General features: G+C 36.6%; 1 protein-coding gene across 1 annotated transcript in view; it reads right to left on the reverse strand.

Annotated features, from left to right (window-relative positions):
* Positions 1-8118: 8118 nt before the first annotated feature.
* The window catches only part of LOC150078259 (rRNA N(6)-adenosine-methyltransferase ZCCHC4), a 109157-nt gene continuing 95704 nt past the window's right edge, over positions 8119-21571 (reverse strand). The window contains exon 8 of the mRNA XM_090384770.1: positions 8119-8430. Within this exon, the coding sequence (XP_090240896.1) occupies positions 8179-8430 (252 nt within the window). The 3' untranslated portion in view covers positions 8119-8178. The remainder of the gene's footprint in view (positions 8431-21571) is intronic.

The raw sequence follows: 21571 nt of genomic DNA on the forward strand, positions 1-21571 counted from the left end.
AGACTGGCTAGTTTTACAGCCCAAGTAGACAAACCTCTCCAAATGAGTATCATGTGGAAAAACCACTACCACTATCCTGTCATTGATGACATTAATTATATATTAACACATCCTATATTGTTGCTCAACATGTTATGGTTAAAAAAACATACATAGACATTCTCACATATTTGCACACTACTGCTAGTTAATGAACTTAAGGTACTAGCTAAAGCGAACACTGACATGATAGGCATGTGAATTTGTTCTTTATACTAAGTGCAGAATATAAACATAATAAATGCATAATGTACAAGAAAGAAGTTATGCAGTTAATTGCAAAGCCCAGATTGAAGAACAGGTTATCCAATACCTTACTAAGGCAATCTGGTGTGACACAGACCAATCAGCAGCTATGACTGTTATCAAACTTTAATTTTCCAGGAACAGAATGCACACTTGCCAAATTTTAGAAACTGAAGACTTTTAATGGAGAACAGCTTTAGCAACCTCCAGAACTGTCCAAATGGCATTCTCGTACTTCCCTTCCAAATTAATGTTGACTAACTGATGTACGTAACAGAGTGGAGGCAGAGGGTGCTAAGAATCTCTGCGTACGACCAGGCTGCCATGCACGGAAATTGAACTTGGCCTGTTATAACGTACGATCACTCATCGGTGAAGACAGGATATTAGAGCTGGAAAAGGAATTAGAAAATGTGAATTGGAATATCATCAGTTTGGCTGAAACAAGAAGAAGAAATGAATCACTTATAAGTTTATCAAGTGGAAATCTGCTGTACACCAATGGAAACAGTGAAAGGAGTGAAGGTGGAGTTGGGTTTCTGGTCCATAAAGATTTTAAAAACAACATTTTGGAATTCAAAAGTACATCACCAAGGGTGTCAAGACTAATACTCAAGATTTCTAAGAGGTACAAGCTAAAGATTATAATGATTTATGCACCAACATTGAGCCATGATGATGAAGAGGTTGAAGAAATGTACACTGAAATTGAGAGTCTTCTAGATGAGCAGAAAACCCACTACACTATTATTATGGGGGACTTCAATGCTAAGGTTGGAAAAAGGCAAAACAGTGCAGAAAGAGGAACTATAGGAAATTTTGGAATTGGTGAAAGAAATAAAAGAGGTGAAAGACTTGTGGAATTTGCAGAATCTCAAGGAATGTCAGTAATGAACACTTTTTTCAAGAAAAGGGTGAACAGAAAGTGGACATGGAAGAGTCCAAATGGATTAACAACTAATGAAATCGACTTCATCCTCACTAACAGAAGACATATTGTGAATGATGATACCGTCCTGAATAAGGTAAATGTTGGAAGTGATCACAGAATGGTAAGATGTACACTTGATATAGATGTAGGAAAGGAAAGGAAAAAACTGACTCGAGTAAATAATACAAAGGTCTTTGAAATAACAGAGGAGGAGAAAAAGCAGTACGTACTGGAACTTAAGATCAAGTTTGAGTTTCTGCAGACTGCTCAGGACCAAGATATCAACGAGGAATATTACAACTTTCTGAAAGTGATAAAGCCCAAGAAACCTATAGGGAAACAGAAATCCAAAGAAGAAAAAATTAGTCAAGAAACACTTGTCATGATGAACCGAAGACAACAAATGAAGAGCAAGAAAAACACTGACAGGGAGAAAATTGAGTATACTGAGTTATGCAAAGCCATTAGAAAGAGACTCAGAGAGGACATAAGAAGATTTAACACAAGAAAAGTAGAACAAGCATTAAGGGAAAACAAAGGATTTAAATCAGCAGCCATGAGCAGTAATACAGAAAGACAAATGATACTGAAGAATAGCGATGGTGTACTTATAAACAGCAGAGAAGGCATAATTCAAATAGCAGAAGACTACCATAGAGAATTATACAAGGAGCGAGGGAATGATACCAGCAGTGGGGAAGATGGATTGCAAATTAGCAACACACACGACATACCCGATATTCTTCCTGATGAGGTAGAATATGCATTGAAGAAAATGAAGAATCGGAAAGCCCCGGGGGAAGATGAAGTTACTGTAGAGTTGTTAAAATTGGGAGGAAGAGACATAACACAAAAACTGGCAAGGCTCTTCACAAAGTGCATTAGAAAAGGTGTGATGCCTATGCAGTGGAATAATGCAATCATAGTTTTGCTGCATAAGAAAGGAGATAAATCAGAAATTGGAAATTATAGACCAATTAGCTTGTTATCCCATATCTACAAGTTGTTCACAAGGGTCATTACTAACAGATTAGAAAGAATACTTGATGAGAATCAACCGAAAGAGCAAGCTGGCTTTAGGACAGGATTCTCAACTATGGATCACCTTCATGTAATATCACAGCTAATGGAGAAAGCAAATGAATATAAAACACCATTATGCCTGGCATTTGTGGATTATGAAAAGGCATTTGACTCCATACAGCATAAGGCAATGTTTCGGGCACTGGAAAGACAAGGCATAGATACTCCATATATTATGATTTTGAAGAAAATATATGAGAGTGCTACATCCTTTATTAGACTAGACAAAGACAGTAGCAAATTTAAAATCGAGAAACGAGTTCGACAAGGAGACACAATATCTCCGAAGCTGTTTACTGCTGCCCTTGAGGAAGCTTTCAGAAGATTAGACTGGTCGCAGAAAGGAGTCAATGTGAACGGAGAGTACCTAAACCATTTACGATTTGCAGATGACATTGTGGTCATAAGCCACGATCCCAAAGAATTAGAGGAAAATCTTAATCAGTTATGCACAGTTAGTAAGGATTTTGGACTAAAGATGAATATGGCTAAAACAAAAGTAATGATGAACAAGTATGCCACGGAAAGGGAAATAATGATTGAAGGAGCAGTAATTGAAAAGGTGGAGTCATATACTTATCTGGGACAAGTTATTAGTTGTAATAATGATAAATGGCTGGAAGTCAAGAGAAGAATAAATTTTGGATGGATAGCATTCAGGAAATATAGTCACATACTGAAGAGCAATATCCCAGTTTGTCTGAAATGTAAAATAATGAATACTCCCCACCATGACTTATGGAAGTAAAACTTGGGCACTCACCAAAAGAACGGAAGAGAAGCTAAGAACTACACAGCGAATAATGGAACGAATTATATTGGGAATCAGACTGTTAGATAAGAAGACAAACACATGGATTAGGCAGCAAACTCAAGTAAAGGACATTCTTATCAAAACTAAAGAACTAAAATGGTCTTGGGCAGGACACATAGCTCGAAGACATGATGACAGATGGACTAAGAAAATAACAGAATGGTACCCAAGAGGAGCTAGAAGAAAACCTGGAAGACAAAGGCGGAGATGGATAGATGAAATTCACGAGTTTTTGAGAGTAGTAAATGGATGGCCAGTGCTCAAAACAGAAGGAACTGGAAAGTTGCTGGAGAGGCCTTCATCCTGCAGTGGATTGAAAATGGCTGATGATGATGATGAAATGATGCATATTGATGAAATGCAATAAACTGTAGCTTAAAAAACTTTGTTTTATTTATTTATATACAGATAGTCTATAAATAAAAAAACATGTTTGAATATAAATAACACTATTTTAATTAATGCTAACATAATCTTTAAAAATATATATATATCTTTTTAAACATCTGCTGAATATGGCCACCATTTTGGTGGCCATATTCAACAGACAGTAAGGCTCAATTCCTCAGAAAATTTCCCAAATTCTCTAACTATTGGCTGCTAAAGCTCTAGCTGAAACCTGTGCTTATTAATAAATACTTTATCCTTTAAGAACCCCCACAAAAAAGTAATTAGAGGGTGTTAACTCCAGAAAGTGCATGGTGGCCAGTCAATGAAACCCTGCCATCTGATCCAATTACCTGGGAACTTATTGTCTAAAAATTTGCAGACAATTTTGCCTAGCGAGCTGGTAATCCATCCTGCATAAAAATGCAATGCTAAAAGCTGATTCTGGACTGCATTAATGGATGATTTTGTCTTTTAGCAGTCTAAGGTAGCTTTCTCCTGTCATGGCTCCCTCAAAGAAAAAGGTCCAAGAAAACTTACTGTCTAAATTCCAGCCCAAACTATTAAGGCAGGAGTATTTAAATCCTTATTAAAAAATAAATGGAGGTTGCTAATAGAGTAAAAAAACACCAGTATGGTGAAAAGATCCATTTAGTTTAAATGTGTCTTCATCAGTTCACAAAACTGATAGCTCGATTTGTAACACCACGGCCAAAAACTGTTAAGCAAATTCTAGTCTATTTGGGCTGTCCTTCAAACTTTTTAGCAATATGCTATGATAAACCTTGTATTTAAGTTCCTTTGTTATTCTATTTTAGCTTGTTTTAGATATTTTAAGTTGCAAACTTTACTTTCTTTGCAATCTTTTTCAGAATTCTTTCAATATCCTCTATTACAAGTTCAAAATTGGCAGATGTCTTTGAGATACAAGGGTTACCGGGTTTTGCTAGATTGTGCACATTCATCAAATCTCTTAAATTTGTTTTATGGTACTACAGTGCTATTTATTGTGAGTGGTTTATGTCAAAAATATTTCTTGAACTGGTGTGCAACCTCTGCAGCATTTTCATATTTTGCATGCCACTTTACAATTTAAATTGTCTCCTTCGTTGTAAGGCTCATGGCACTTTTCTGATGTTAAAATTATACCAAAACAATGATAAAAAAAAAAAAAAAAGATTATAAACTATTTTTCAAATAACTTATACATATTTACATCAGGTTATTCAAAATAGTTTCCTTACTTATGGACTACACTGTATTTCTTTATTTCATTCAATTACATACTATTGGCTGATACAAAATCTGTCTCACAATCTGGTTGATGCTCATTGCAGCTTAAACAGACTACTACACCATGCATTGCTCAACAGATAACAAAGTAACTTAATCTTCTTTTACAAATTCTCTTTAAAAAAACACACACACACACACACATATTTAAATTAACCTACACTTTTTTCTTTTTAGTATTCTTATTTCTGTTTAGTATACTGCTGCTACCAGAAGTCTACAGATTACAATATGTATTCTGCAATAGAATTAAAAGAAAAAAAAAAGCAGGTTCTTGGAGGAGCAGATTCAATAGATTTTATCTATATATATAAAAACAAAATTGGACTTACTAATTATCAACAACTGAAGCTCTTCACAAAAACAATTACAGTGAAAGAAACTCTTTCTAGGGTTCTCACGTGTTTTCAGGGTAGTATTAATAGTAGCAAATAATGCAAGAAAGCAAGCTTATAAAGCAACAGCCAAACAAAAAATAAATAACTACACACTTCACTCATCCACACCCTCCAAGAATTTGTCTAGTTCATCCTTGAATTTATTCAAACCACCTGCTGGCTGAAGGCAAAATTCTGCATATCTATCCTGCAACCATCCTACCTCAACTTAAATTTATGTCCCCTCATGGGTGTAGTCTCAGCAAGAGGAAGAATGCAGTCAACATTTAGCTTACTCAATCCATAGAGCCGACCGGGCTAGCCGAGTGGGTAAAGTACCTGCCCGGCAACCCAAAGGTCGCGGGTTCGATTCCCGCCTCGGGCTTGGATCAAAGTACTGCAAAAACCTTGGGAGGTGCAATATGGCCACAGAAGCCGATGCGCCAACAACTACCAAATCAAAATAAAATAAAAAAAAAACTCAATCCATTGATTACCCTGGGAAAGACCTAAAACATTGATTGCTTCAAAGATTGAGACCATTAAACTAATAATGTCACTTCTCTCTAAGAAAGTGGTGAATTAGAACAGTAATCATTCAACTCAATTGAAAAATAGGATGCTCATCTGTGAAGTGTCGTGTGCATGCAAAAACTGAAAGTTGGGGGAGAAAAAAGTGGCATGCTACACCATTGTGGTTCTTTCATGCATTTCTTTGTGAAAACCATAAAAATATCATATTAAAAATAACTTGAGTAAAAGTAGGTCTATCTTTAGGAAGATAGAGAAAGTTTCAGTCATTACCCTTCAAACAAAAAAAAAAAAAGTGCAAAACATTTTGCCAGGTTAAGAAGATGCCCAATGTGTATCCCACAGAGTCAACTTTCAACACTAGGAGTGAGAGGAAGCTGCTTTCAATTTAACAATTATTTTGTTAGAACAGGTCACTTCATTGTGATGTAGCTTGAAGCCACTCTAATTACTGTAATCTGTAGTAATCCAAAAATGGCACACTTTTCAAAGTTCTCGTTTCTTTCCCTCTGCCCAATTTCACTAAGAATGCCTACTGTTTTTGTTCCTCTACATCTTTTTTTCTTCTTTTTTTTTTTTGCTATTTCCCTACTATTGTAAACATATTTTGTTTCCTAATAGTGATATAGACAGAATAAATGACAGAGAATATGTGGCAATTTGAAATGCTACACATATTTTCACATTTCGTTTTATGCACTTCACATTGCTCTCATGCTTATGTTGTAGACGTCTGATTACACTGCATTTCAAGCATCACTTAAAATCACAACTGTGCATGAAGCTAGCATAATACCTATTCCATATCTTGTATTACACAGAAATACCTTGGGTATGTCCTCTGAAACATCATCCTATTATTTAGCATTTTTAAAAAAAACTGTTAAATTAAATTTAGCTCCAAACTACACATAAAAAAAAGAAACTATAATTTAATACCAGAGTGCATTTGGCATGTTGTTCCACATAATGTATGCAACATAGTAGCACACATTATGGCCACTTAGTTTACAAAAGATGAACAAAAAATTTCAGTCAAAAGTTTTCAGATGATTTCTTCCTTTTTTTTTTTTATTCAGATTTAACTGAAACCATGAGCAATGCAGCCAGCTCGTGAAGTTTTGTCAATGATGCAAGGAGACAAGAGTAATATTCTATTGTATAACATAGAAAAATGAAACTTAAATTCAATCACAATCTATCTAAATTTAATTCACAACACACACTCTCTCTCTCTCTCTCTCTCTCTCTCTCTCTCTCTCTCTCTCTCTCTCTCTCTCTCTCTCTCTCTCTCTCTCTCTCTCAAACAGGCCTATGGGGCTGGGAAATTCCATATTCAAGAAAAATTAATACTCAAACACCAGCCAAGTATTTAAATAGAATAAAATAAAATAAGATGATACAGTAAACTGGACTATTACAATAAGTACTAAAATAAATAAAATCGGTATGATAAAACAATTAAAAACAACAATACTAAAATCGTTAAAATACCGGAAATCCGAAGCTTTCAGAGACAGCTGTCTCCGAAAATCCGAAGCTTTCGAAGACAGTTGTCTCCAAAAGCTTCGGATTTCTGGTATTTTAACTTATTTTAACGATTTTAGTATTGTTTTTAATTGTTTTATCATACTAATTTTATTTCTTTTAGTACTTATTGTAATAGTCCAGTTTACTGTATCATCTTATTTTATTCTATTTCATTAAATACTTGGCTGGTGTTTGAGTATTAATTTTTCTTGAACCTCTCTCTCTCTCTCTCTTATTAAAAATTCTGCACGTTTTGAATTTCGGTGAATTCACTAAAAGCAACTAAATGTTATATAGGTCATCATGCTTACATACAAATGGTTATACATTTACAGTTTTCTATTTTAAACTGTTTTTTTTTTTTTTAATATTAAATTATAACAATAAAACACCAAATTGACAGTTTCGCTTAGGTTTCACAAAACAAAAGAAGGCTAAAAGCAAACATGAAATAAAAATTTTGAAATGAAAAAAAAAAAAAAAAAACTATAAAATTCAAAAATTAAAAAAAGCAACAAAACAAGAACATAGCCACCAATATGTAGCAGTTCTGTACAGCAAAATCATTCTCTCAACTGATATGTATTTAAAATCTACATAAAAATCACTTTTGGTAACACTTGCCATGTTTTACATGAATAAATAAATGTCTCTAATGTCTGTAATTTCCTATAATTTGAGAGTTCAATTCCATTCATTGGTGTGTGAACCCCCCACCTCCTCCACATTATTTTTTATGGGAAATTATCTGTTATCTCTTAGTTTACAAAATCATTTTTAGGACTATATATACCATGTAAATTGAGAATTGGCTATATCTTACATTTTTGTAAGATACAGCCAAAAATATGAACTTCTTCATATTTTACTTTTTAAAGGCCATACTGTCTTTTAAATCCCAACATCTGCATTATTCCAGAGGAAAACAAAATAGTTTCACAAGAAAGCTAAAGAATAGTGTGCCCACTGAAAATATATACATTATATATGAAAATAACTTGCCTGATTTGATTACCACCTTTATTTGGGCACACTTTCCTCTTATGACCAAGTTCTCCACACAGATGACAGGCTCCAGGTTTAGGCTTTTGACCACATATATGATCAGTAAGAACACATAAGTTGCACTGATTGCAATGAATATAAGAACATTTTACACAAAAGCCACAGATACTGCAGTGCTTATAGGGTCTGCCATCCTGAAAAAAAGTTAAATATTAATAATTAAAAAAAATAATAAATAAATAATATATATATATATATACAGGATGAGTAAAAGTTATGTATACACATTTTAAGAATTCAAGAATTAGATAACTGAATTGGCTTTTTTTTTCTTCTTTTTTTTTTTCAGATCGGCTGAAACCAACAGAAATGACAGAGAACACAAAATTAAGTTTTGACAAGAAAAAGGCAATTCTTAAATGGTACTGGAAATTTGAAAACGTCAGAGTTCAATGTGCATGAGAAAGACAATATGGAACAAGGGTGCTTACTTGTGTACACCCCCCCCCAAATGACATTAAAATAAACTTGACACCATAAAAACTTAAAAATCATTAGAGGATTAATTAGAAGAGAAGTACTCAACACAAAGTACTTCGAATATGAGGTACTTCGTGTGAGTATTTCGTATTCACACATGGAAATGAATTAAATAAGCAGTACTAACATGCCACGTGATAGATTAAGTTGTATTATTGAAAATTATGCAATTACATCAAATACACCCCAACAGAAACACTTATCACTCTCATCATTAGGCCTGCAGGGCAGGTAAAGTAATAGTCAAATAAACTGATTACAAGGTTTATTATCAATCTAATTACAAAAATATTATAAATATAACAAAGTGAATGAACTGATTAAATTACTCTTCTGGAGGGCAGGAGAAAAATGGTGCTCACAAAGGAGAGTTTTAAAATTCTAGTAATTATGAAGTGCTCAGGAAAGAAATTGCAATTTACACTGAATGAGTTTTTGAAGTTTTATAAAAATGAAACTTTGTATAGAAATTTTTTAAAATATATGTTCTTATTTTCACTTGATTGCCCAAAATTAAGATTAAATTATTGTCAAGAATCAATTCATAATTTAAAAAAATGGGGGAAAAAATAAAAATAAAAAATTATTGTATACAAACTTCCAAAAATATTGTAAGAAAAAAACTTGTCATTACTTTTTTTTTTTTTATGCAATAATATTCCCTCATGTATTTATACATCGCTTGATTTATTTTTAACAATTTAAGGATCTGAATTTCCAGAGAATTTCTTCAATTTTGGATTTTGCAAGCTAAAATTCGACAAAGGTGGCCAAGAATCTCATCAAATTTTCAAAGCTTATTTTTTGCTGCCATTTATTGCAAACTGTGTCTATAATTAGCTGGAAACACAGATAAGGGATAGCAACACACTAGAGAAATTAAGACAATTTGTGCATTACTGTAGTTTTAACAAAATGTAGTTATATCTATACAAATAATGGAAATAACTGTGATAAGAATTACAGGTAGCACTAATATGGTGTTAGGCCACCCTTTTGCTTTTATAACAGCTTGTATTTCATGTGGAATAGAATAAAATAAATCTGTCTTAAGAAGAATACTGGATCATTCTTCGTGGAGGAAGATTTCAAGTTCCTTGAGTGACGAACGTGAAGGAAATCTGCTTTCACACTCTCCTCTCCAAATATGCCCACAAAAGTGGCTCAATAACATTTAAGTCTGGTGATAGTGCAAGCCATGGGAGATGCTTAGCCTCGGTTTTGTATCTTGTCACACCAAGATTGGACACCTGCTTGTGTACATTGGAGCAATATCATCTTGAAACATGGCATCCAAGGTGCAAATGTTATTTCCACAATTTTTGCACCACTGGATAAACCTGATCACTCAGTGGTTAAAATAAATTTATTCTATCATCACCCTGAATGGGTGAATTACTGCCATTGATTACCTTGATATTCTGAGTGATCAGTATTAGAAAACAGTCCTTATGCGTCGGGTTGCATTATATCATCAAAGTTTCTTGCAACGACCGACTAACTAGTTAAAATAAATTTATTAAAATAAAAATGATATATACATGATATATACATATACATAATGATATATATATTTCATAAAACAGAAATAAAATAGGATAAAAGAGAGTTAAAATATATATATAGAAAAAAGCGTTAAAATACATGGATAGTAGCTTTCGAAGCGGAGTGCCTCTTCATCAGCTAGTATGTGAATGGTGTACTTCAGTATATATTAATGGTTACAATAGCACAAGTCAGATAGGCATGATCATGTATCATGAGTCTGGTGTCGGTAAAGCAGAATTACGTACACGTGATGATCGCCAGCACTCATCACACTGCAATACAGTACATTCTATAATAGGGGAGTATGTAATTGTACTCCCCTCATCCGATTCATAGTACAGCAGGCCCCCGTTATAACGCTGTTTGCTTTACACTGATTCGCTATAACGCTGTTCTCATATTATAACCAGTATCTGACTATAACACTGTCACAGATCACTATAACGCTCTTTTATAGATTGCACTTTTGGCATACTTAACGAAATCGTTTAATTTGATGGAGTCGATAACTTGAAAATGAATAGCAAAACAGCATTAAAACGTTTCCCACACCGACTTGAGAAATTTTCCCATGCTCAGTGAAATTTTATCGCACGCTAATTTAATTGCAGTACAGTGACTTGTTACGTAGTTCCCAGATCAACATTTTAAAAAATTATCTAGTATATTGCTTGAAATATCTGCGTTATATGCATTTATCCGAAGTCTAGTAATCACTCAGGTTTCAAAGTGGCGAAGGATCGGGTGACTTTATTGTTGGGTGGTAACGCTGCGGGGGATTTAAAATTAATACCCCTTTTATTTTATTTGGAAGAGGGCCAAAGTTCAACCCAAAATCGACACATTTTTCATGATTAAATTCATCAATTAAATTAAATCAATTAAAATCAATTTAGATCAATTAAATTCATGATTTTAAGTGGAATTTTAAGTTTAATTTTGATGCGTAAATAGTTAACACATTATATATAATTACTACGTAGTATATAATTACTACGGATTATATACGTATGTAATGCAGAATATTTTATATGTACAAATATTTGAATATTAAATATTTTGACCGACATTTGTGCATCTTTTCACTACCGTTTATTATTGATTAGGAAATATCCTATGGCACCAACCGCAACTTACAAATACATATGTTACCTTATGGGAATGCCTAGCTCGCTTAGCGCAGATTCACTTAGCGCTCTGTTTTTCCAGAACGAATTATCAGCGTTAAGCAGGGGTCACCTGTACTATTATTGATGGCTATGTGCAGTGCTTCAAGCCATGAGTGCTGGCGGTAATCACGTGAACAGTCGACGATTTCAATATCCCGTTGGGGATCAAGATTGTGCTGCTCAACCCAATAATGTTTGCGACTGTGGAGCGTTCAAAATTAGCGGTTCGCAGAGCCACCTCATGCTCCGAAACCTGATCTTTTAATCTCCTACCAGAATCACCTACATAACATCCCTCACAATCCGGACACATAATACAGTATATGGAACCACTCCGTAGGAAAGGAGGAACTGGTGTTTTCACCTTAGAAATAATAGATTGTAATTTCCTCCCTGGAAATTGCACACATCGTATATGATGGTGAAGCAAAATCCTAACAAGACGTTCCGATATGCCTGGATAACAGGGGATGTAGACGGTAGAGATAAATTGATTGACATGAGGCGGGTTAGATTTCGTAACAAATTCGTGAGCCTGAAGCTCACATCTATCTAGAACATGAGGTGGATAGCCGCAATTTGAAAGCTCCAACTGCCTGTCACCAGTCAAACTAGAGTGCGGCCAAGCGCGGGAGAATAAGGTGCGAGCAGTACTACGTAAATGACCAGGGGCGTGCGCAGAGCCATAATTAGTAAATTGGCCTGCGCACATTGGCTTCCTAAAAACAGAAGTTACTAAATGCAAATCCACGCGCTGGACTAACACATCCAAAAAAGGAAGGGTATTATCAACCTCTAGTTCAATCGTAAACTGAATGACGGGCGACAGGGAATTGAGATATTGCAGCAGCCCAGATTCTGATCCCCGGGATACAATTGCAAAAATATCGTCAAGATAACGACACCAGAGAGTGATAGGAATAGGTAAGTTCAAGAAAATCTGACTCTCAAGTTCCTCCATGGTGATATTGGCCACAATAGGACTAACAGTGACCCCAGAGCTGTGCCCTGGGGTCACTGTTTATTTGGCGGAACAGAGAGTCATTGAACATGATCACGCCCCCTGTTAAACACAGATTGAGAGTAGCACAAATATCATCTGCAGAGAGCAAGGTTCTATCTCCCAATGTGGTATCCCTGCTCAAAAGATGTCTCGCGCAGGCAATAGCCTGTTGTACAGGAACAGAAGTGAACAGAGAAACCACATTAAAGGAGACCATAACATCACTCTCAGAAATAATAAAATCTTTAATAATACACAGAAAATGCATACTACTAGAAACAGTGTAAACAGTTTTCCCAACAAGGGGTGCTAATAACTTGGCAACATGTTTAGAAAGTTCATACGTAGGTGTATGACAACAAGAAACAATGGGCGGTAAAGGAACATCAGGTTTATGGATCTTTGGAAGTCCATAAAACTGCAGTAGTCGATAACGTGTCACATGAAGCTTCCAGTGGATGCTCTTGGTAATCGTATTGGCTAAACACCAAGAATGCACAAGTTTATTAACTTTGGATTCCAACTTCTCCAGCACTTTCACAGGGGAGTCTTGCACAGTTTCATAAACCTCCCGATCCTGTAATAGAGCGAGGGATTTACGAATATACTCTGACTTGTCCAGGACAACAGTGCGCCGCCCCTTATCTGCAGGCAAAACTACAATAGTGCCATCTTTGCACGAAGAAGAAAGAGCTTTCCGTTGACATCGTCTGAGTTTATTAGTAAAAGGCCGGATGTGCTGCAAAATCGAAGCTGTTTTAAAGGGAATTACGTTAGCAGTCTCTTCAGGTAGCTTGTCGAGAGATGCTTCCACACCCATAGCCAAATGTGTAATGGGAGGTTTACAAGGAAGGACTGCAAACTTCATGCTGAGGGTCAAGAGATCATGTTGCTCCTTAGATAATTGTTTGCTACTCAAGTTCAAAACAAACTGCGAGTAATCTCTGATACGTATGTTCCTAGCAGTATATGTTTTTCATAATAAAGAGTTAAATTTATTCTGCTAACGTACACAATACGCTTCAATCAAACACATGACTTGAGAACACAAAACATGAACCATTGTAGAAAATATAGGAAGAGGGACCAAACCTCTTAATTCTTGCATGAGCCTGGATTTGTTCATGATGTCCTTTTTAATTCTTGATGAACACTACCAATCCAGATTTCCACCGTTTTCAGACCAAAGCCAAAGCAGGCACACCTCATACGGTCACAGAAGAACTGTTCCTTGAATCTAAAACCCCTGGGAATAATACGATGGGCTTTACACTGATGTGCAAAGCGTAAATGTTGTCTATTTAAGCATTGCTCATTCAAGGTAGTGCAATATCACTTCCTAGTCCATTTCACAAATATACATGGTCTCAATTCTAATCTGAATGATTAGCATTAGTAGAGGCATATGATGCAAGAAAGCAAGCTTATGCAGCATCAGTCAAAAAAAAACAAAAAAAAAAACCACTCCAATTTCATCCCTCCTTTCGTTCCAAATACCTGTCCAGCTCAGCCATAAATTTATTTAGGCTATCAACTTCCACAAGTGATGGAAGTCTGTTCCACTAACCAACTACCGGCTTGCTAAAGGCAAATTTCCGCACATTTATCATATGTCTGTCTATCCTCAATTTGAATTTATGCCCACTCAGGTGATTATTCTGAGCAAGAGGAAGAATCCCATCGGCATTGAGCATACTCAAACCATTCAAAGCTTTATACACCTCTATCAGATCACCTCGCCGGTGCGTAGTCTCCAGACACTGTAATTTCCAAAACTTAAGCCTTTCTTCGTAAGAGCAACCCTTTGTTCCATTCACTAATCTTGTTGCCCTTCTCTGTACTCGTTCCAGCAGCTCTACATCCTTCTTGAAATGAGGCCTCCAGACCTGTATACAGTACCCAAAGTGTGGCCTGACCATTGCCTTATACAAGGGGATAATCACCTCCTTATCCCCTGCTAGCAAAATTCTTGTATATCATTGACAAGACACCATGAGCTACTCTTGAAGCCGGTCTGCACTGCTCAGAAAACTTCATATCTGCCTGCACCATTATGCCCAGGTCCTTTTCGTTCTCTACCACTGTCAGTGTAGTACCACAGAGTTGATATTTTGCTCTGGGATTACTCTTTCCCGTATGTAGTACTTGACATTTGTCAAGGTTAAACTTCATTTGCCACCTCTCAGCCCATCTGCTCAATCTTTCCAGATTCTGCTGCAGCAGCAGCATAGCATCATAGCCTCCTTAAGAACCTTGCCTACCTTTGTATCGCCTGAAAACTTGGACATTAAGCTAGATATACCATCATCAATATCATTTATAAATACAGAAAACAACAATGAACGCAACACTGAACCCTGAGGGACTCCACTAATAACATTAGTCCACGATGAGCAGTGTCCATTGATTACCACTCCCTATCTTCTCCCCTCAACCATCCCTTTATCTATAGCAGTAATTTGTCTCCAATGCCACACTGCTCCAATTTGTACAGCAGTCTTCCATGTGCAACAGTATCAAAAGCCTTTCTAAGATCCAAATATATAATATCAAAGTTATTCCCTGCACCCAGTTCTTTTGTGACTGTATCGTAGTATCCAATCAAATTGGTCAGGCAAGACTTCCCCTTAACAAAACCATGCTGTGTCCGAGCTATAACTGAAGTCTTGTCAAGATGATCCTGCAGTGCTTCTTTATCCAGTGCCATCATTAATTTTCCTGGAACAGAAGTTAAACTAACAGGTCTATAATTACTTGTGTCAGCCTTTGATGCTCCTTTGTGAATTGGGGTGACATTTTCACATCTCCAGTCTATGGAAACCTCCCCTGAGTCCTAATTATGGCTAAGGGTTTGCTTACTTCCTTTGCTGCCTCCTTTAATATAACTGGATAGATCCCATCCACCCCGAGTGCCTTTTTTATGTTTACCCTCAACAATTTTTCTTCTACTTTCCTCTCAGTTATTACAAAATCATCTAGCTCACTGCCAGAGTTAACTTCACCTCTGGCATTCTCCTTCCTGAATAACTCCTCTTGTGTGAATATAGATGCAAAATACTCGTTTAGTTTGTTAGCCACCTGAGCAGGATCCTTAACTGTTGAACCATCAATATCCAGTGGAGCAATTTGATTCATCCCTTTCCTTCCAGAGTTTACATACGTAAAGAACTCTTTTCTGTTTTACATTGCATACTTTGCCAAGGATTTCTCATAATCTGCCTTTGCCTGCCTAATCTCCTTTGTGACTTAGTTACAGACCAGCTTATATCTATCATAGGCTTCCATGTCACCCATTAATTTATATGTATCCCATGCATTTTTCTTCTCTGCTATATGTCTTATTAGTTCATCTGACATCCATTTAGGCCTAAACCTTGAACAATATTTCTTAGTTGGTATGTAAAGCCTAGTAGCTTCCAAGATAAATTCTTTGAATGTTTCTCAGTTTGAATTTGCTGTTGGTAACATCATCAGTTGGTCCCACTGTACAGAATTTAAATACTGTCTCAGACCATCATAGTCATCTTTACGAAAGGAAAAACCCTTCCCTTTACCCCTGATGGTAGTTACCTATTTGAGTAAATCCCACTTTATCACACTTTGATCACTGCCACCTAGTGGTTCCTTTATCTGCAGATTCTTAATGCATGAAGAATCACTATTGATAATCAGATCAAGACTATTACTCCCTCTAGTTGCCTTCCAAACATGCTGATGTAGAAAACAATCATCCAATAAATCCTCAAAAGCTTTGCTAGTGTGTAAATGACCAACCCACAAATTCCAGTCAATATCTGGGAAATTAAAATCCCCCATTATAAGACTATCTGATTTACTAGCCCACTATTTCCCTATACAGTTTCTTATTATACTTATCAGAGTGATTAGGCCTATAGCACACTCCTTACTCTCAATTTTGATCTCCCAATGCTTATGTCACACCAAACTGACTTGACACTGCACTGTCCAGTGATGTCGACTAGCTTCACTTCCTTGGATTTTATGTGTTTCTTAACTAATAGCATAACCCCTCCTCCCTTCCTATCCTGTCTCTCCTTTCTGTACACATTGTACTCCCCAAATTCAAGTTCTACATTCCTTATATCTGTGTGACACCACGTCTCTGATATCCCAACAATCTGCCTTTAATGTTTTGAGCAATACCTCAAATTCATCAAATTTATTTACCAAACTCCTAGCATCGGTGTACACACCAGTATACATGCACCTGTTCCTATTCTTAGCCACCCTAACTCAACACTTGTGTTTACTTGTACCGCAATGCCTCCGAGCAGTCTCTGAAATACCTTGCATCTTGTTTTCTAGGCTGCTGCTCATTCCAATAGACGCAGTGCAAGAATCACTTTCACCTCTGCCAGTGGATATTGTTAATCTATTAGTCCTTATATCCCCGCAAGCTAGCAGTTTTCCGACCCACCTAACACTGCCTCGATAGCATCAGCAAATATTCTTGCATCGTTTCTATTTAAGTGTATCCCATCCCTGTAGAAGCAGTCTCTCCTGTTAACAAGTACAGAACAGGCTGAAGAAAATTCTATCCCTTGAGCCTTGCACAATCTTTCCAGGGAAGAATTGATCGACAAGGCTCTCATCATATACACCCTCCTATCGTGTCTGAGCAGAATTGCAGGCACTTTCAAATTCAACCTTAATTCACGGCTTCGTTTCAACAGTGACCTGTACTTGTTAAGTAATTCCGCTGGTCTCCTACTCTTAATATCATTAGTGCCAACATCTACAACTATATCACCTTTTGTGCCCTTAAAAGATGATATCCGCTCTACAACATCATCAACCTTTGCCCCTGGCAGACATACCCTGGTCCTGTTCCATCTATCCTTTTTACATACCATGTTCCCCATTTCCCTGACAATAGAGTCACCAACAACTACTAGTTCCTGTGGGACCAGCCTATTCTGCGTTGGGGGTTTCCACCATGTTGTGTGATGAGCAAGTGCAAGCTCTGGTGTTGATGTGGGCAGCTGAGAGCTTGATGGCCCCTCAATTTTGATGCTTCTAGGGCATCCACCCTGTCCTTCAAGCTCTCATATAGGCCCATAACAACGCTGAGTTGTCGCCTGATTTCCTTACATCACCCACACACAAAGACATCACCCATGGCAATATCATGTCCCGTACACGATTGCTCCACAAACATCAAGCAAGCAGTGCATTTTAAAAGACTGTGATTCAGAGGGCAACTACTCCCCTCAGTTCTCCCCTGAGCCACAGCACTCCCATCAGCTTGAGCCTTTTGCTTTGCTTCTCTGGTCTGAGTCATGATTTCGATTTAATTTTAATAAAATTTCAATTTCAGTACAAAATTATAACCCTAAACTTGTATCCCAACACAGTTATAACGCTATATATATTTTTCAGTATCAAGTATTAACTACAAGTTCTGTTTATATAACTTCCGTATCAAGTTATGTATTAATTATGTTACGTTTGTAAAATATAAGTTGTTATATGAATTTAGTTAAAAAGTACAATTTAATTGACAGTGAAGTTTAACAAGATTAATAGATTTTACTGATTAATTGATAATATTATATTATATACTATACTAAGCTAATGCTATCGAGTTCGGGATATAACGTATCATATAACAACGGCAGCAAGTTACGAACAGTAAATCTACGGAGACTTTTTAAGTATTAATTAACTTCCAAATCTCCCTGTCTCAATTCAGAATAAACTAAGGATCCTGACTAGGTCTATAAGCTACTTATAGAAAATAATTTAATATAACAATTGGTCAATAAAGCGGCTAAATATGGCTAAAAAACTTCTTGTTCAGCGTAGCTGCAACTTGTAACACGGGGATTTGATACCCTTACCAATACTAAGTAATACCTACAAAATCTCTATCTAAGTTAAACTTTAAATGAAGTATCGTAACTAGGAATATAAAGCTACTCTAGAAAATAAGTATATGTCAAATTAAGCTAATAAGCGGAAAAAACTTCTGTATTCCAGGAGCAGTAAAAACTTCGTCTGCACAAGGCTACTCTCGTTCTCAAACGATGTCCATTTCCACCTGCAATCTGCCAAACCTCATGTACTTTTTCTGACAGAATCTCAGTTATCAGTTGATTCAATACTGCTCATCTCAGTTGCCCAAATTATTCACTGTATGATTCCTTTCGCCTCAAAGGTAATACTTGTGCATATGTCCGTTCCGATATTCCCTGTCAGAGATTTGGTAATTTGGAATCCCCTCTCTTCGATCTTCTCTGGCTTAAAATCTCTCAACCTCATTGTGTCAAATTCATCTGTTGACTCTACCGTTCTCCCAACTCCACTAATCACTTGGAGCTCTTTGACTTCCTCTCTTTGCAACTTGACCTTCTCCAGTCCAACTTTTTTAAACTTCTGATGTCAACGTTTGCTCAGATTGTGTCAATGAATCCTTTATTCCACACTCCACTTTAAAATCTCGTCCTTTATCTAAACCTTGGTTTTCCAATAAATGTGCTAGAGCTGTTTGAGAGAAGAACGTTCCATATCGTAATTCTTGTTTCCAATTCTTCAGTTTCATTTTCTGCCTACACCAAAGCTTGCAACAATTGTAAAGCAGTTATTAATAGTCCAAACTAGATTTTGAACAGGCTAAGAGTAGAAAACTTGCTTCTTGCCCTAACGGTAACTGAGCATTCTGGTATCTTGCCAAAGCTTTTGGCTGCAACTTTTGCCCATCTCTGCTCCCACCTCTTTCAAAACGAGATGGTTCTGTTGTCACTTCAGCCAAAGATAAAGCTGACCTGCTAGCATCTCATTTTTCTTCCAACTCATGTATTGATGATTGTGATAAAACAACTCCCGCCATTCCCAACACGCTCCATTCAATGCCTCCTGTAGGCTTCCGTCAAAAGGATGGATGTCAGAAGGATTTTGATGAATCTTGATGATAATAAAGCTCCAAGTCTCGATGGTGTTTCTCCACTTGTTCTCAAAACCTGTGTTCCTGAACTTACTCCTGATCTTTGTCACCTTTTTTCACTTTCTTATTCCAAATGTGTTTTTCCTTCTGCTTGGAAATTTGCTCATATCCAGCCAGTTCCTAAAAAGGGTGACAAATCCCTCCCATCCAATTATTGTCCCATTGCAATTACTTCTACTCTTTCTAAAATAATGGAGAAATCAATTAACTGCCAACTCTTAAACTATCTAGAAACCTGCCATCTGATCAACGATCGCCAGTATGGATTCCACCAATGTCGATCCACTGGTGATATTCTGGCTTATGTTACCCATTTATAAACAAATTGAATGGAAAAGTTCGGTGAAACACAAGCAGTTGCTCTTGACATTTCAAAGGCTTTCAATCATGTTTGGCTTAAACATGATCAAAAGCCTTTGATCATTCTAAACAAGTTTCCATCTTATGGTTTGACAACTGATTTTTGTAATTGGTTATCCAGTTTTTCTCTCTGATCACTCACTGAGGGTGATGGTAGATGGCTCTCTGTCTTCTAACTTCTCCACTAATGCTGGTGTCCCCAAGGCTCACTTCTTTTCTCCACTCTTTTCCTCTTGTATATTAATGACCTTCTTCAATTGACTGGAAATCCTATCCATAGTTTTGCCGATGACAGCACATTGCATTTCACTTTCCATTTTGAGAAACCTTGCTCTGCTCAATCAGCTTCAACTTCTCGAATATTTGCTACCAATTCCTTAATCTCCAGGTAATTCTCCAGCGGGACAAAGACAACTTAGTTGATTTCAATCCTTCTAAAACTCGTTGTCTTATATCTTGCAAAAAGGATTCTTCTACTCCTATGCTTACCTTTGGTGACACTCCAATTTCTAGGCAAGTTGATATATCTCTTTTGGGGATTACCCTGACTTCTAATCTCTCTTATCACAAGCACATTACAAATATTGCTTCCTCTGCATCTAAAAAACTTGGTTTTCTCTTTCGCTCTCAGCGTTACTTTTCTTCCAAACAGCTGTTCACTCTGTACAAATCACAAATCTGCCCTACCATGGAATATTGTTCCCACATCTGGGGCGGTGACCCCCAAAACCTCTCTCAGTCTTCTATATTCCATTCAGAAGGCAGTTAGGTTGATTAATGACTCCTCTCTAACAGAGTCTCTCCACTCACTGTCTCATAAACGTACTGTTTTTGCTGTATGCCTTTTTCTACAGATACTTCCATGGCCACTGTTCTTCTGAATTGGCTTCTGTTATTCCCGCTCTCTCTTTCAAAACAGTCCAAACACGTGGCGCCACCAGCCAACATCCATTTACTGTCCAACTTCAAACTCACAGAACCAACTTTTCTTCTTCCTCGTTTATTCATTCAACTGCTGTTTTCTGGAACAACCTTCCTTCATACATATTTCCTGAAAATTACCGTCTACAGAAGTTCAAGTGTAATGGCAACAAATATCTTCTTTCGTCTTCTCAACGTCCAACCCAAGCACGGTACCAGGTACTATAGGTTCTAATAAATTATTTGGGGATTTCATAAAAAAAAAAAAAAAAAAAGGCAACTCGTTTGCGAGGTACTCACAATATGAGATAGAATAAAACAATGCCATTTTTACCATTTTGCAGTTTCACTTATGTACAAAAATGATGCTAATGCACTAACCTGTTACATTAGGTGAATTTTCCATGAGTTCGGGCTTTGGCCCTTAAAATCTTTTTCAGTTTATACTCTTCCACACAATATGGAGTCTCTCATATAGCAGTTATACTTCATAACTGGGTTGACTTACTTATTGCAACACCAGGGTACTTACCCACCGATAAGAGGCCAGAAAGCCTTGAAACGGCCATCTGGATGGTGGTGTCCACTGAGAATAAGTAATAATAGTCTCCACTTGTGAAGCATTGTTTATTCGAGGTAACACAATATCAGTCAACTTGTGAAGGTACTCATGATACGAAATACAATAAAACAATGCCAGTTTTACCATTTAGGTGATTCACTTACATACAAAAATGATGTTAATACATAACCTGTTACATTAAAAACTACTACTTTCATATCAGATGGTTTCATTATTTTTACCACTCCATGTATGTATTTCATATGCA

Source organism: Mastigoproctus giganteus, chromosome 11 (assembly GCF_048544385.1).
Source record: "Mastigoproctus giganteus isolate SK-2022 chromosome 11, ASM4854438v1, whole genome shotgun sequence".
NCBI lineage: Eukaryota > Metazoa > Arthropoda > Arachnida > Uropygi > Thelyphonidae > Mastigoproctus > Mastigoproctus giganteus.